We start from the raw sequence: 16,394 nt of genomic DNA, 5'->3' as shown, positions 1-16,394 counted from the left end.
TTTTCTTTTTCTTTTTTTCTCCTCTTTTGTTTCTTTCATATTGCTGGTATTTTGCATTCTAGTGTAGAGGGTGGGAAAATATAAGCCTTGGGCTTCACACAAATCTTTCTTTTTACATTATGTAAATGCTCCGTACTTGTATAGCGCCTTTCTAGTTTTTTCGACCACTCAAAGCGCTTTTACACTACATCTGCACATTCATACACTGAGCCTAAGTGCTCAAACGGAAACTAGCATTCACACTCATTCATATCTTGCCCAAGGACACTTCGACACGCAACCAGGGGGAGCCAGGGATTAAACCACCAACCTTCCGATTAATGGCCAACCCGCTCTACCTCCTGAGCCACAGCCACCCCAATTATAATTTAAACAGAAATAAACCACTCATTCATTCATTCATTTATTCATACTGTTTCTGGTTAAACAAAAAAGATCTTACTCTGCATGGATCCTTTCCATAATGCTGTCTGACACCTGTAATAACAATCTGAGCCTGACAAAAACAAGCACTTTAGTGGACTTACATTTTATTATTATTATTATTATTATTATTATTATTATTATATATTACACACTGGATCAAATTACAGTAAGTCTCAGCCGTAAACTTGTTGGTAGCTCTCTCAGAGATGCTGTCCTAGACTCTCTCTGGTCACTTTTGTTATGTTGTTGTGTGGCTGAAAGACTCACCCCACTTCATTGACAGGTTTAGGTCTGTTAGCTCTTGTAACTCGTAGTCCTGCCTTTAATGTAAATCCTGTCCATCTGTAAAATATTGAAAGGCCATGCCATGTTGCACCAGATAATCTGGTCCCTCCTTAAATCCAGTAGTTATAGACATGTCCCTGTACCTCTTAAAAGTCCTCCAAAAGGTTCAAGTTAGCATATTTTGATGTCTTCAAATTGACTTCCTGAATTCATGATAGTTGTGCTGAGGTTTGGATCTTTGCAGGATCGTAGAGCTGCTGCAGCCCTGATTCTCCTGCAGGAAGCTGGCCTCCTGTGATTGGGGGTGATGGTTGTTCCTCAAGGGTGACATGTTTTAAGTTAAATAACATTTTGTAGACTTTGTTCATGTGATTTATGTAACATACTCAAGGTCCGATATAAGGCTGGGATGGTTGACGATAAGTGAGGACATATGATTTGTATGTGTGTTTCTGTCCTCAGAGTTGGCAGGGACTCAGTATTTTACTCACAGATGACAGACAACAACATTCACAAAGCAAAATCTCTTTATTCCATCGTTCCTGTTGCTCTGTCACCCACACACACTGAAACGTCCTCAGAGTGCTGGTTCATCCTCGGTAATCACAACACATTAAGCCCTTTTAAATTGGAGATTACAAATCCAGTTGGCACCCAAGTAACTGCACTGAGACTCATAGTGTGTACCACTGCTCTTCAATCATTGCCTTTCTGATGAGGTTCATGTCCCCATATTCTTCAACAGGGAAGACAGTGTCAGTTAGCAGCGAGAAAGACCGGCATGATGATGAGCCGGGGCGGAGAAACAACATCTGCAGAGAACTGACCGATTACCATCTACAGTTCATCAACACATGTACGTATTCTGAGAGAAACATGGATGACAACAGAGATAAGAACAAAAGGTTCATGAAGACAACATGCAAAATACTGACAGCCTTGGAGATGTGTCCAAATACTGTTCCAGCGGCAAATAATCGAGCATCAGAGATGTAACACTGCACAGAATATGATGCTTGTTGCAAAATATACTGTGGAAAAATGTGGATGTGCCAACCCTCAGGCCTCAAATCTCTATAAATAAAGCCATTAGGAAAAACATCATAGCTACTGAGACCATGTTGGAAACACCTTTCTGAAAATCAGCTACTGCTTATGAACTCAACACAATTTAAAAAACACCTAAATAACTGTCTCCATTTTCTCTATCATTTGTACAAGATGATATCATCCTTCCTGGGACGTTATGAAGAAACGATAAACATGTAAAACAAACATTTACATGCAATTTCAAAGCGTTCTCCTCAATTCTGTTGGAGAAAAACTGAAATACTGGAGTCAGCCTGAAAGATACTCATCATGTTTTTAACTGTATGTTGCTGAAACCCCAACTTCCCTGTCTTGTCCTCAGAGTCAGCTATGGTCCTGACTGAGAGGACTCACTCTGGCAGAAAAAGAATACTTACTTTTATTAAAAGATAGATTCAGTTCTGGATTTGAAGCTAACACATTAAGGCACCTTCTGGCTTCAGCGTTTGGCCACGGTGGCAGCTGCTTTGCTCTGTTAGACCATTTCTATGTGGGATTGCTTTACATGTAGTTAACCAGGCAGCTTCAATATAATGTAGCATTAGTTAGCGTTATCTAATTTATGGTATGATTAATATTATTTCATTGCCCCCTTCTTCTGTGTATTTCATTAAGTGAACCGCATGCTGTGCAGAACACATGATTTGACAGGAAACACGGGGATGGGAGTTCCAGTTTTTAGATTTTAGATGCTTTTCCCAGTTTGGTGTGGAATACTGGTCTGCTCAGAGTCCTGATGTCAGTCACATCCAACACCTCTGGGATGAACTGGAACTGTGAGCCAGACTCAGCTACACCGAAGCTCTGGTGTCTGAATGGGAGAATAATCTAATTTGTCAGATATGGTATCATAATTTAGAAGTGTGCCCATGTACCCTGAAGACCAGAAAGCCTTTCCAAAACCCAACAACGGGGAGCATTAACCTGTGAGGACAGATGGGCAGTTAGACAGAAGCTAGACAACTCTGGACACAACTTGTCAAGCAACTGAAACTTTTTTGGGTCTGTCACAAGAATAGTGGCGATGGAGCCAACTGAATACCTGCCTGGTCCCCTGCGGAGTCTTTGTGTAATAAAGAGTATAAATCAAGCTCAGTAAACAGGAAAACAAAGTGTTACTTGTGAAAACTACAGCATGTAAAATGGACAGAAGTTATACTCTCATACTGTGTAATGTACAGCTGCCTTCAGCAGGCTGCAGGCTCTGTGAGGAGGGACCGTCCAGATACTCTGCTACCGTTTGCTGTACTGGAAATATCTTTGCTTCAGTATATTTCAAAAAGCTCATCTTCAAATCCTATCAAGTGGTCTTTTAACAACCAAGATGCTGTGTGGAGCAAGGCACTTATCCACCAGCTGTCCCATAAGACCCTCTCAGTGGATGTCTTGAAACCAGGTTGCAACCAGGTAGTTGCTTTGCCTGGTTTGGACCATGACTTGTTGACCACTATGGCCTCTTCCTACCTGTATAGTTAAAACCTTGCAGTGCTCGGCCATCTTTGATTCCCTGTTGTCCCAGAATGACGACACACGCTTGCCAGTTCATCTCTATCTAGAACACATTTACCCGTCTCTTAATGAGAAGGACTGCAGATCTGTTTCATGAACTAGTGATTACTGTACTCCAGCTGTCTGTGCTGCCCAGCGTCTCTACAGTCGCTCCTGTACGCAGTAGCAGAAACCTCTACCTTCACAGTGATTCGAGCCTATCCGATGTGTCGGTGACTCTCATAGTGTGATCTTGGATTTGACAGGTGAAGAGCTTTTCCTCCCTCCCCACCACAGATCTCTGCTTGCTCTCCTGTTTCGTCGAGCTTTCTCTGGGATACCAACAGGACTTCTGAGCAAGAGCACACTTGCGTTTAATTAAATCAGTCCTTCCCTTCCCCCATCAGTCGTTCCCTTCTTCCTCGTCTCCTTTGTTGCCTTTGCTGAGGCGCTGGAAGCAGTGGACTGTGGAGGCGAGGAAGAAGCTGGCTACAATGGCCACCACTGAGACGGAGATGCCAGAGAAGATGACGATGAGGTAGTCGGTGAGGGTAAGGGTACCGCGGCACTCCCGGAAACTGTCTTCAGAGAGTAAACTGAGGGGAACCCGACGGCCATCCAGAGGCAGGGAGCACTCCATCCCCTCCATACCTGGAAGAGAGAAAACAACAAGTGAACCAGCTGACAAAGTCACACCTGTATAAACCGCCTCAGAACTGATTAACAAGGGTTAGGTGGCTGACGCTTTTTATCCAGAGCAGATTACAACAGCTGTATATGTCAGAGGTTGCACACCTCTGGAGCAGCTAGGGGTTAAGTGTTTTGCTCGGGGTCACATTGGTAGATGTTTCACAGTGGGGAATTGAACTCCAGTCTCCCACACCAACGTGTCTTATCCACTGCAACATCACCACAGTAACCTCAACCAACGTCAGAGTGGGTGGCTTCTGGGGTTTCAGCCCCGAATGTTTTCTCAGAAACCAGAATCTGTTTTTAAAACAACTTTCTTTCATTTCCCCCCAGTCTCTCTGACTGGAGTGGCAAATCAATGGAGCGAAAGTGCTATAACTGTGGAAATATCCCCATCTATAGGTTCCCCCTAACAATGTCATAGAGGGTTGTTTTGTTGTCTCTCTGTTTCACTGGTGTCACCTCAGTGAGCAAACTTGCTAGCTAGTCAACCAACTGATGGACTATGGAAATAACTGGGGTGACCATTTATCCTCTTTTTCCCAGCATGTCCTCTTTTTCAGACCAGGATTTATAAATTGCCCAAATTGTCTGTGATTTAGCTTTTGCTTTCTACAGTCGCCATTCATTGCGTGCGTTTTTGCATTGCTTTGACCTTTCTCTTTAAGGCCCACCTTCTCGCACGCCACTATTGATCGGTCATGTAGGCCTTCACGTCCTTCTCACAAACATTGGTCAAACTGCATCTCAGTCATTACCCTCAGCACCACAGCAACAGCTAAGAGACACAGCAGCAGCTTGCTTGTCAACAGTGGCACATGGCGCCGGAACAGTGTAAAAAATGCCCAAATGCAGTGCTTGATGTGGGACAGAACTCACTGGCCCACTGGTGTGTACATTTACTCTTTGACGTACCATGATTTTGGCTAAGTTAGCACTTAGCATTAACAAATTACTGCCCCAACTGTGCTTTTTGTTTGAAAACCAAAATTTGGTCACCCTAAAATGGAGTAAATCTCAGCTGCCCTCCACAGAAAGTGGTTCAACAACAGCAGGAGCTCCCAGTGAAACGTGGACAGGTGTTGCTTCAGGTGTATGAATCTGCAGCTATAAAAGGCTAGTAGCAATAAGTTGGTGAGGTGAACTAGCTAGCCTGATAGTAGAGCAAATGAAGAATATCACATGACTGATGACGTCCAAAGCTTCAAACGTCTCTGGTCCTTCAGAAAGGACAGATAAAAGAGCTAAACTCTGTGATCAGGACGTTAGTGTGAGGATAGTAGCCTCGAGAAATATAGCAATGTACACCAGACAGGCATAATTATAAATATGACATTTCGTCCTTATACACAGTTATATTATAATAAAAGTAACAGGCTAATTTAATGGATTGAATCATCTCTCCATCACATCACATTACGACTTGTGAAATGTCACATAAACATCTGAGCAAAGGTTCCAGGCACATTTACTCGGCATGTTGGGGATGCTTGATTTTCAGTTAGAGCAGCCAGATTATTATGGGATGGATTCAGATGCAGATTCAGATTTGTCAGCTAAGCGTTCATTCTCGTCTCCAGCACAGTGTAACCACTCTAGTGTGTCAGGAAGGCTTAGGATTTCTCACTCATGTAAATTAATGTGACATATAAAGACCTACATTATTTAGTTGCATAAACAATAGATTGTTTAAAAGAGAAGTACCATTTAGAAAAATCTAGAACACTGACTGCATGAGTCTGCCATTTGACTTTGGACTGAAAGTGAACTTCTCACAATTTGGTTTATTTCTAGATTCATTATTTCTGACAAGTTTCTTGTGTTTAGTTTTTTTTGTAATAACTATATTTACAGTCAAGTCTAGTGATCATTGTTTTTTGATTCTTTTGATTCACAATAGGTTTCAAGATTAGTAATGCTGTTAACGCTGTATTTAGGTAACTTAAAAATAGTAATGTCAGATATTTTTGCCTGTATTTAGGTGGCGGGAGTGAAAATGAGTCATCCTCAACATTTATTGTGTTTTGGTTTCACAATGATGAACACAGCTGGAGTACAATCAAATGCAAAATAGAATGTGGGCCCTGCAGGATGATGTTTATTCCAGATTTTTAGGCGTTCTGTGCCATGGCCTCGGACACTTCTAGGTGTGGGCTAAGCCCCAAATGTTTCCGTCAGCCTCCGGCCCCGACTGCACCTTCACAGCCCTCTCTCTCCCCATGCTTCCTGTCTGTGTCTTCTGGCAGACCAATTGCTAATAAACTTTGTCTGACAAAAAACACACACACGCACACACACACGCACACACACACACACACACCATCCTTTTAAATTACAGATTCCTGAACAACAGAAAAGCCTTGATCATAGTCCAGGACGGAGGACGGACGCAGACAGCTGCAGACTGACCGCAGACTGACAGCAGACTGACAGCAGACTGACAGCAGACACGCTTCTATACATACTACAGTCGGGGGGTGCGTACGCAGACATGTTCCACACATAGAGAACATGATGTGACCTCCTGACAGCAAGAAGAAGTTTGTTTGTTGCACTTGGCTGAACAACATGAGAAAGTACTAAGAACGAAGGACAGACCGACTCAACAGCTAGACTGTGTGCTTAGTATAGACAATCACTGAAGTGATCTATCTATCTATCTAACTATCTATCTATCTATCTATGCTGCATGCCAGAGCAGAGAGAGGCTCTTCCATTTTATTCTGATTCCTCTGTAGCCCTGCTGCACCCAAATATCATTGTCAAGTGTAGATGTGTGTCCATGTGTGTGCTTGACTCCCTGTGAGACCAGAAGGGGTTTTCCACATGAAGAGGGACTCAGTGACCTCATCGCTTGGTGATATTCCAGTCACGTGGCGCTACGACAAGCAGCCAGACTCATGCTCACACAGACATGCGGGAAACACACACACACACAGACTCTCTCTCTCTCTCACACACACACACACACACGCACATCATAAACTGAATCAGAAATACAAACATGCATACAAAGACATCTGCAGGAACACGCATATATTCACTCGTATTGGAACCAAAAACACATGGACAAAACACACACCGACATACATGCACAACGGTGTGTGTTCACTTCACAAACACATGAACAAGTGTACACATGCACAAACGCGTGTTTAATGGTGCAAATTTACGTTTTAACACAAATGCACACGTGCATGTTTTGCGGGATTACATGAACGTGTGCACGTAAACATGTCGACAGGAACACAAAATGGACACACATGCACACAGGTGCACACATACAAACACACACTGTCCTGATGTAGCCGTGACCGCGGACACAAAATGACTGACAACATTGTGTGTGTGTATGTGTGTAGTGTCCAGACAGGAGTGCGTCATGGCATCAGATGTAATAACGTTATTTAAGGGACCAGGACTTGGTTACTTTGGTCAGCTGTGAACTGGTTGAGCTTTGATACCAAAATCAATGGCAGGCTTGTAGATTGACTCCTGCTAACACCTTCACTATGTTATAACAGCTAATGTCACCATAACGTATGATTATTGAAGTGTTTGCATGAATGTTGCCTGTGGTGCAGAGTATTCCATTGTTCTTCCTCAGAACGTGTCTCTGCTGTGCAGCTGAGCTGGTTCTGGTCTGTTATCAAACACTCTCATCAGGAATCGGCAGAAAGATGGAGGACAGGGACAGGAGTTACATCTCCCCGTGTATGGCTGCCTGTTCTTCTGTGACCACCGTTCATACTGAGGTAACATCATGACTGCTGACAAAACTGATAAATGCTGTGAGATCCAGTTGAAAAGCTAGTTAGTCAGTAACTGTGTTGTTTTGCAGATGGCTGCTTCATGTTTAAATACCAAACATATCCAAAACATCATGACAGTGTGTGTGTGTGGTTTCTGTCACGTGGCTACACACACACTTGATTGTTTTGTAAATGTGAAATCCATCTCCTGCAATAGAAGCTGTGTGAGTGTGTGGAGGAGAGCTGTTTCTCTCTGTTCACTCAGTGTCATCATCAGGTGTATTTGGTCACATGATCAGTTAACTAGAGAAGACTGAGTCTCATGTCTGACATGGACCTTTTTCTTTCTCTGTCCAGATGAAAAACAAGCATTGGCTCTTTTGTTTTCAGTGTGTTTGCCTCAAGAATTACACTTTTCAAAATATTTCTATGTAACGCAGGAAGGTTAACCCTGTGTTCATCTTAAATGTATGTAGATGAAGTCTTTGTACACCTGAGAAACACTGCTGCTGAGGTAAATCTGCTTCACACTGACGTCTGTAGAAATGCCTTCTGGTTCCACAGCTCTGCCTGTCCTAATGCCGATGATGCTTGAAAACATCAGCAGCAGATAAATAAGACGTAGCTGTCTTTAATTCGCTACCAGAGACCAACAAGTAGTGCCACAGAGACCTGCTCTCAGGCTTGTTGTTGTGTTTTGTCATTTCTTTGGGTTTCCTTTGTTCTGACTACAACTAATCAATCACATGTCTCTGCTCTGGCCTGGGGCAAAGACTGGAAGTCTGGACTTTAAGAATCTTATGTCTTACCCTTTGGGAGCTTGTGGCGGTTCTCTGTCAGCCATACAAAGAGTTTGGCAAAGTGGCAGCTGCAGAGCCAGGGGTTACCCTCCAGACGCAACATCCGGAGGGAGGGCAGGGACTGTAGGACGCTGACGTCCAGCTCCGTGAGACCAGTTCTTTCCAGCTCCAACTCCCGCAAAGAAGTCAACCCCATGAAGGCGTCCCTGCCGATCATGTTCAGGTAGGGGTTGTTTCCCAGGCGCAGTTTGATCAGACTCCTGGACTCCCCAAATGTCCCGGATGGGATTTCTGTCAGGTTGTTGCTCCCCAGGTCCAAGAAGACTAATCTAGAAGAGGTGCTCAGGGTCCCTGGCTCCAGCTGGGAGAGGGAGTTATTCCTTAGATCCAGGTAGACCAGATCGCTGTAGAGGACCAGGAAGTCGGAAGGGATCCAGGTAATCCAGTTGTTGGGGAGCAGGAGACGGCGAACGTCCAGAGGGATGGAGTCCGGGACTCTTGTTAGACCTTGGCTGGTGCAGTCCACAGTGTGGTGGTCTGGACACAAACAGCTGGATGGACAGTTGTGGCCTCGTGTAAGCAAGATGGAAGAGATCAAGGCAAGGAGAGGCTGCAGCCAGTTAATGCATGGTAACATTGTCGAGGGGGCGGCAGCAGGAATCAGGAGACAGGGAGTGAGGGGGGAGGTCAGGGAGACAGACGGAGAGACGGGTTAAGATCACAGGAGGAGAAGGGGAAGGAAAGGTCAGACGATGCCGGATCAGTGTGGCATCCTTCAGCGCTTTCTGCACCGCAAAACCAGAGCGACCCAAGCAGCCATGGCGTATCGAGGGAGCGCTGTGTTTCAGGAGATCATGTAACAAGCAGTCTGGATCAAACAGAAGCCTGCTGACTCTGAGGGGAGAGAGGGGAGGAGCAAGAGAGAGAGCGTGCAGGAGAGGGAGGAGGAGGGGGATGTGAAGGGGAGAGGATTAACACAAAGGTAAATAACGAACCAGAGGCGAGGAGGGCGGGGTTTGGGTAGACAAGCTGGGACAGCCCTCCACGCCTCATTAGTCAGCTGCTGCTCCGTCATCAGTCGGCTCAGCGGAGCCACAGCCGGAGTCCTCGGCTCTGTCTTCACACCCACAGACCTGAAGACGAGGACGCCATCACCATCTCTGACTCACACGTGACGCAGTGAAAAACAACCAACAGCCGCCGCAACCCCCCTTTCCTCCCCCCTTTCCTCCCTGCCTCCCTCTTCAGTCCCCTTGTTCTTAGAAAGGGATGGATTTTTAGCCTGTCTCCATGGCAATGGTTCTGAAACATTACCAAGAGCAGGATGTGCAGACACACTGATCAGAACCAGCCGGACCAGCTCACTGACCCGGCATGAAGCTTAGTTTCACACGTGTGTTCAGACTGCTCAAATGAACTTGTACTGAATGTATTAGAGCACCAACACTGGATCTGTGAGGCAGATATCAACATCAGGCACATGCAGGCCTGTGATCATCCAATCACAACAAGAAGCACAGCAGGTATAATGACATTTCATTTATTTCCCTGTTCATCTTCGCGCTGCAGGAGGAAACATAGCTCAGGGTGCATGGAGACAAGCAGTGTATCTGGCTGATGATATGATGAAAGCTTTATCAGGATAGTCTTAATAGCTAGATTTGAACCACAATGAGCTGATAATTCGTGTAAGAAAACCTGAATGTTTGCAAGTGACACTTGTGAAATCTGTCACCAGAAATCACTCATTTTGGTTTCATTGTGCATGTCAATGTCGTCAGTGTAGAACCAATGGATTACTAATCCTAAATCCCTCAATCTTCTGTTTGCCAGCGACGTCAGGTCAGAAAAAATTAAATGTTACATGAATATCCCTATAGTCTCAATAAATCAGAGAGTCCCTGCTCTGAGGAAACAACACAAATGCACAAAGCGCCCCCACTTGGATCACTATCGTGTGAGGAAAGTAGGTCACAGTAGAAAGAGGCAGGGCAGCACAGCATGACAGCTGACCAGTCCTGGAGTCAAGACACTGACAGAGACTGTCAATCACCAGCTTATTCTAAACTGCTGGTTTGCTGGTACGAATGTCAGACTCAGCAAACTGGACATGATCTGTTGTTTCAGCCTGATGAACGTGTTCAGGAGGAGGTGCACGTTTCTCAGCGCTCCTGAAACTGCCATCTGAGGCTGCCTGTTCCAGTCACAAAGAGTTAAAGAGGTGGTATTCTGCTCATTTTCAGGTTCAAAATCTTATTTAGGTGTTGTACCAGCACAGGTTTACATGGTTTAATTTTCAAAAAACACCATATTTTTCTCATACTGCACATTGCTGCAGCTCCTCTTTTCACCCTGTGTGTTGTACGCTCCGCTCTTGAGCTACAGAGTGATGCATCTTACTTGTATAAAATCTTTGTTGGGCCTTTTGCACATGCGCAGTTCTCAGGTAAGGACTACTAGCCAATCAGAAGCAGAGAAGGGCGGGTCGTAAGAAACAAGGTAGTGTGATCCAAATCAAAGCTGCTTCAGACTGCGACCGTAACCTAGCAGATAGTATAAGTTACTCAAGTCTACAACCACACAACATGATTGTTCCACATCTTATCATTGGGACTAAACGTTGAACTGTTGCCGGTGTTCTGACGATCTATGCTGCCTTGCCGAAAAATGCTACCATAGCGCAAATCGATAGACTCGACTCTACTCGGCCCTGTTCTGTTTTCCATTGCAGACAGTACCCAGAGATGGTACGTAGCTTGTAGTCATAGCGACGCCACACACCAGCGATCCACACAGCTTTCTCTTTTTTAAGTTAAAATGTTTCAACATTCCTCAGAATGTAAAGACAGGTATGAAAAGCTTCCAGCTGTGTTTTCCTCTGCCGTTGTTGCTGCAGCAGTCTGTGTGACGGCGGGAGCAGAGGGCTCTGTGAGCGGGCGGCTGGCCGGCCTAACACGCTCCTCCCGTGGGTCACAGCAGGCTTCCCCCGCAGCCACTTGCTGAGCTCCTCAACTCCGAAAATATTCAAGCACATTTTTGTTCCGCTATCACTTCTCGTAAAACTGTCAATATTTGAAATCTACACAGTTGATTTCTCACCTCAAAACTTCTCAGAAGTGGATTTAGTGATGAAATTCCATACGAAAACTGTAAAATATCAAACTTTCTGTTGCTGGCCTGGTGCACGCAATGATGATGCGAATGGTGAATAGTGACGATTCTCTCTGACCAATCAGCAGTCCGTCGTGTTTTCACGTTACATTTTAGTATCCTTCAGCTCGCTTGGAACCTCGACGGAGGTGAGGTGATACGAAAAAAAGTACCTGGAAGCAGGTACAGGTGCAACATTTCTACAATGGAAAACCAAACAAAGGCGAGTCGAGCCAAAGGGCCTCCGCTCAGACTAGCTTGGTTTGAGGGCGTGTCTGACCCCGCTAGCTGCTTGGCAAGCTTTATGACGCGTTTTCATTGTGACGTCACAAGTAAAGGAAGTAAAGGCTGGACTACAAACGAACTGTTTTCCAGCGGTTCAGAGCAGAGTTTTCTGTGGGAGATGGGAACTCCCTTTGGGCTGGACTTTGGGATTTTCACTTTGCAAACCTGTTACATGCACAAAAAAGAGATATAACTCAATAAAGGAGAGGGGAAAAGCCAAAAAGCATAATACCACCTCTTTAAAGCATTATCACACTGGAGCTTCAAGTCCTGCTGGAAGTTACCAGATTAAGGCCTGATAACTTCAGGTGAACTTACCTGTGGAGAGAGGCAGACTGTCTGTACATGACTCCTGAATTTCATTCATATCGTTGTACCAAATATTTGGTGAATGCCTCAACTTCTCTTAAATCAAATCTCCAACTTGCCATAAAATAACAAAACTGTTTGCACGACTGGTTCTTGCAAGAGGCCGTTTGTCTTCAGTCTCACTCTGACACCAGTCTGATGAGGGTTTTCTCTGAGGACTCACCGAGCCGAGTTTTGTTTGTCAGAGTGGAGTATCAGCACAACAACAGAACATCTTTGTACTCACCAAAGTTAAACAGCACAACATTCATGGTCTCAGAGTATTGTCACATTTATAATTCACCTTGGTGAAAAAACGCTGCATAGAGCTGCCGCACAGGACCTGCTGAGCCGCAAACAGCAGACACAGTTAGAGACGAGTTGGTGAACACGGTGGAGCATTTAGCAGCTAAAGAGACAGATATATCCCTCAGGAGCTGGTGGAGATCTACGGGGCCCCTCTGGGGTCAGCTGAGAAATAAAAGAGCTGTGTATAAGTCTGTGCTCTCGGTTTATAAACTGTGTTCTCGGAGTCCTCATTGATTTGTATGGATGTGTGGATGTGTCTCCACAGAAATGTTTCATCTTTGTTCTCTGAAAAAAAAATCTTCAGAAATCAATTATAAACCCTTTGCAGATGTGTACAGTTTTACACAGGGCTCTGTTTGTGGAGGATTCCACAGAGACCAAAAACAGAGCACAAAGGAGACTTTTAAGGACCTACCTTTATCAGGTGATTTGACACACAAATCAGAAATCCCCAGCAGCACGTAAACTGTTAATTAATGCACAGACACATGCCCTCTGCCAAGTGAAAAACATTTGCAAGGATCTACTTTGTTGCCATGAGCAGGTGCTACAGTGGTTTTAAATGCTGATGGGGCCACACGGTCTCTAAAAGGTTTTAAAAACAGAATGAACGGTAACTTGAGGTGTGTGTTGATGTTTCCATGAAGCCCAGTGTCCCCCAGCAGCAGCGTGACTCTGCATACCAGTCACTCTCCATGTTCCTCCAGCACCGCTCCTGACACCGTCTAATCCCTCTCTTTTTCTCTCTGTTCCTCTCCTGCCCTCTCTCTCTCTCTCTCTCTCTCTCTCTCTCTCGCTGTCTCTCCTTCACCCCAAACGGTCGAGGCAGATGGCCGCCCACCCTGAGCCATGGTTCTGCTCGAGGTTTCTGCCTCTTAAAAGGAAGTTTTTCCTTGCCTCTGTCTCCTAGTGCTGCTCTTGGTGGGAACTGTTGGGCTTCTGTAAATAACATCATAGAGTATGGTCTAGACCTGCTCTTTTATGAAAAGCACTGTGAGATAACTGTTGTTGTGATTTGGCGCTGTATAAATAAAATTGAATTGAATTGAATTGAATTCATTATAGCTGGGTGTTTCTGTAGGGGCCAGAGGGTCCGTCCCCCTCAGGTTAACAAATACGAGGAGCTGCTTCTCTTCCACTTGTCCAGTCGTTGGTCAGAAGAAATTAGAGCCTGTCTGCTGTTTGAATCTCATCTCACCAGATTTAAATACAATCTGCAGACAACTTCAACCACCACCATCCACCAGAAAAGAACTTCAGAGTCACACCGACGTCAGAAACACCTTGCTACAATCAGCAGCTCTGTACAGTGGTGTCAGTATATCTGATGTCCATCAACGATAGACATCAGGGAAGTAAACAAGCTAGTAACAAAGGAAGGGAAGACCATTAAGAGAGAACTAATGTTAATAATGTTCTGTGTTCTTCTTCACATCCAAAATGTCTCACACACAGTCCAGGTTCAATTTACGTGTAGGCCTACATGAGAATTCAGATAATGTCCCAGCCGATCCCCGCATCGCGCCAATTCAGCTGTTAATAATGGTGACAGCACGAGTGCAAACAGCCACTGATGTCAAATTATTAGGCTGTAATATCAACCAGAGCATCCTCTGCATTCAGCACTGATCTGCTGTGTTTCATGTTGTCTATAATAGTGCCTATTATGTATCTGCACAAGTCACAGTAAGTCCTGTGATGACAGCAACATTTACTGGGTCTTTTCTTGCAGGGACTGATGATGAAACTTCACTCTCATTAAGCTCATGGCTGGAATGATCTCCTGTTTACAGGCAAAAGGCGCACTGCCAAAATAAAGCTACTGGGTGTAAATGCTCCGTATTTCTATAGCGCCTTTCTAGCCTTTTCAACCACTCTTACACTACATCCACCATTCACACACTGGGCCTAACTAACATTCACACATTGGCGGAACAGCCACCAGAGGCAATTCGGGGTTCAGTATCTTGCCCAAGGACACTTTGACATGCAGCCTGGAAGAGCCAGGGATTGAACCGCCAACCTTCCAATTAACTGGAAACCCACTCTACCTCCTGAGCCACAGTCTATGTAGTCCATTATAGCTAACTTTGGTTTAGGTGTAATTTTGGTATGAATAACCGTAAATAAGCTCTACTAAAAGAAACTAAAACTACAGACCTCACTAATTTCTAAACCCTGGTTACGGTCCTCTATGTGAATTATATTAAAGTAATTAGTTGGCACATAGTAAAAGTATCTTGGTCAAACAATATGAGCATCTTCCAATTACTTACTTATTCTTCTTAGGAGTAGTGGTAAGAGACGAATATGTCAGCAAGAGAGGCAGCCAGAGGAAGTGCATCTTTGTGTTAGTGAGGAAGTTCTTGATTTCTGCATTTGACCTGATATTTGAAATTGTCCAAAACCAGAACCGTGTCTTTTTTTGTGTATCTAATGTTGTATGTAATGTATTCATGTTAATGTCCAGGGGGTGTGTTGTCATTATGGGAGCTGTATGTTGTTTGAATTGGCACAATTTATATTCGTATATGGATCTCAGGAAGATGGGGAACGCCGTCATCCCACCCAGTGAGGCTTGCACACATATATATCTGTCTCACGGTCACACAAAACACCAATAGTCAAGCAAAACAAGCTATCATGCTGTTATCAAGGCCGACCAAGCGACGGTTTGGTTGAGTCCTATTCTTTTTAATGGGTTAGGGTGAGAGGTAATGAAGAGCTCACTAGGGCATCACCTTTTATTTATTGTTTTTTTTTATCTTTCTAGGAGTCGACTAAAGATGAATAATGTGTTTGTCTTAAGTCTGAGTAAAAGTTATTCTGAGTAAATCTTTGTTGTTTTACTTCTTCTTCTCTCCTCTGTTATGAAATTAGTTTTGAGGCTGAGCTCTTAATTGCTGTCAGTTTCACTCAAGACCTCACAGATGTCACTGTTACTGATCAAATGCATTTAGGTGACCCTGTTTTCTGTATGTTCATATAATCTATCATAAATCTTGAGTATAGCAATCAAATAAAACTGTCCTGGTTATTCTGAAAAAATGCAAAACATGCAAGTTACTAGTAATGCGATACTAGTAACTGTAATAACATTACTTTCCCCAGTAACTAAGTAGTGTAACTAATTTTCTAAAACGGTAATACTATTACTAGTTACTAAGGCAAGTAACGCTGCGTTACTCGTTACGGACCATCCTTGACGTAAATCCACGACTGTGCGGCAGCTCAGCGGCACCGGAGCATGTTGTTCATGCTCACTGATAGCCAAAACTAAAGGAAGAGAACGAGGGAGAGAGGCCTTCTTTCCACAGCTGGAAGTAATGCTGCCATTATTGTGTCACAGTCTAAGATGCAAAGAACATTGTCGTCTATTGTAAACTCTGCGCGACCAGCAAGAAGATTTCTACCGCAAACATTTCTACATCTGATTTATTGGAGCATCTGCTGAAGCAGCACAGCGACGTGAAACTTCCAGAAAGAAACTCCGGGAGCTGCTGCCACTGACACTGGACTCGTCGGCAGAGAGTGGCGTTAACGTAACGTTTTGTAACTACTGAAGACTGCTCTTATAAACAGGCTGCATGTGCAGAAAAACAGCTGTTTAAAAGTCGGGATTTACTTGCTTTATTCTTTTATTTCAGCCGGTGGCGTTAAGAAACGTTAGGCCTGGGCTATATGCTTTGTAACAACCACACTCCTTGCTGCGGTGGAATATGGTATTAGTTCAAAAGTCGGGGGAGACTGCTGTGTTTGGGGGTGAAGGGGG

At 44.3% G+C, this 16,394-nt stretch overlaps 1 protein-coding gene across 1 annotated transcript; it reads right to left on the bottom strand.

Moving 5' to 3' along the window:
- Positions 1-3,415: 3,415 nt before the first annotated feature.
- lrrc38a (leucine rich repeat containing 38a) lies at positions 3,416-9,167 on the bottom strand. Its single transcript, XM_046056854.1, has 2 exons — positions 8,540-9,167; positions 3,416-3,939 (listed from the first exon to the last, which is right to left on the bottom strand). Exons 1-2 carry the CDS (start codon positions 9,165-9,167, stop codon positions 3,692-3,694), a joined length of 876 nt encoding a protein of 291 aa, XP_045912810.1. The 3' UTR covers positions 3,416-3,691.
- Positions 9,168-16,394: the final 7,227 nt, after the last annotated feature.

Source organism: Micropterus dolomieu, linkage group LG08 (genome assembly GCF_021292245.1).
Source record: "Micropterus dolomieu isolate WLL.071019.BEF.003 ecotype Adirondacks linkage group LG08, ASM2129224v1, whole genome shotgun sequence".
NCBI lineage: Eukaryota > Metazoa > Chordata > Actinopteri > Centrarchiformes > Centrarchidae > Micropterus > Micropterus dolomieu.
This window is presented reverse-complemented; position numbering and strand designations above follow the sequence as displayed.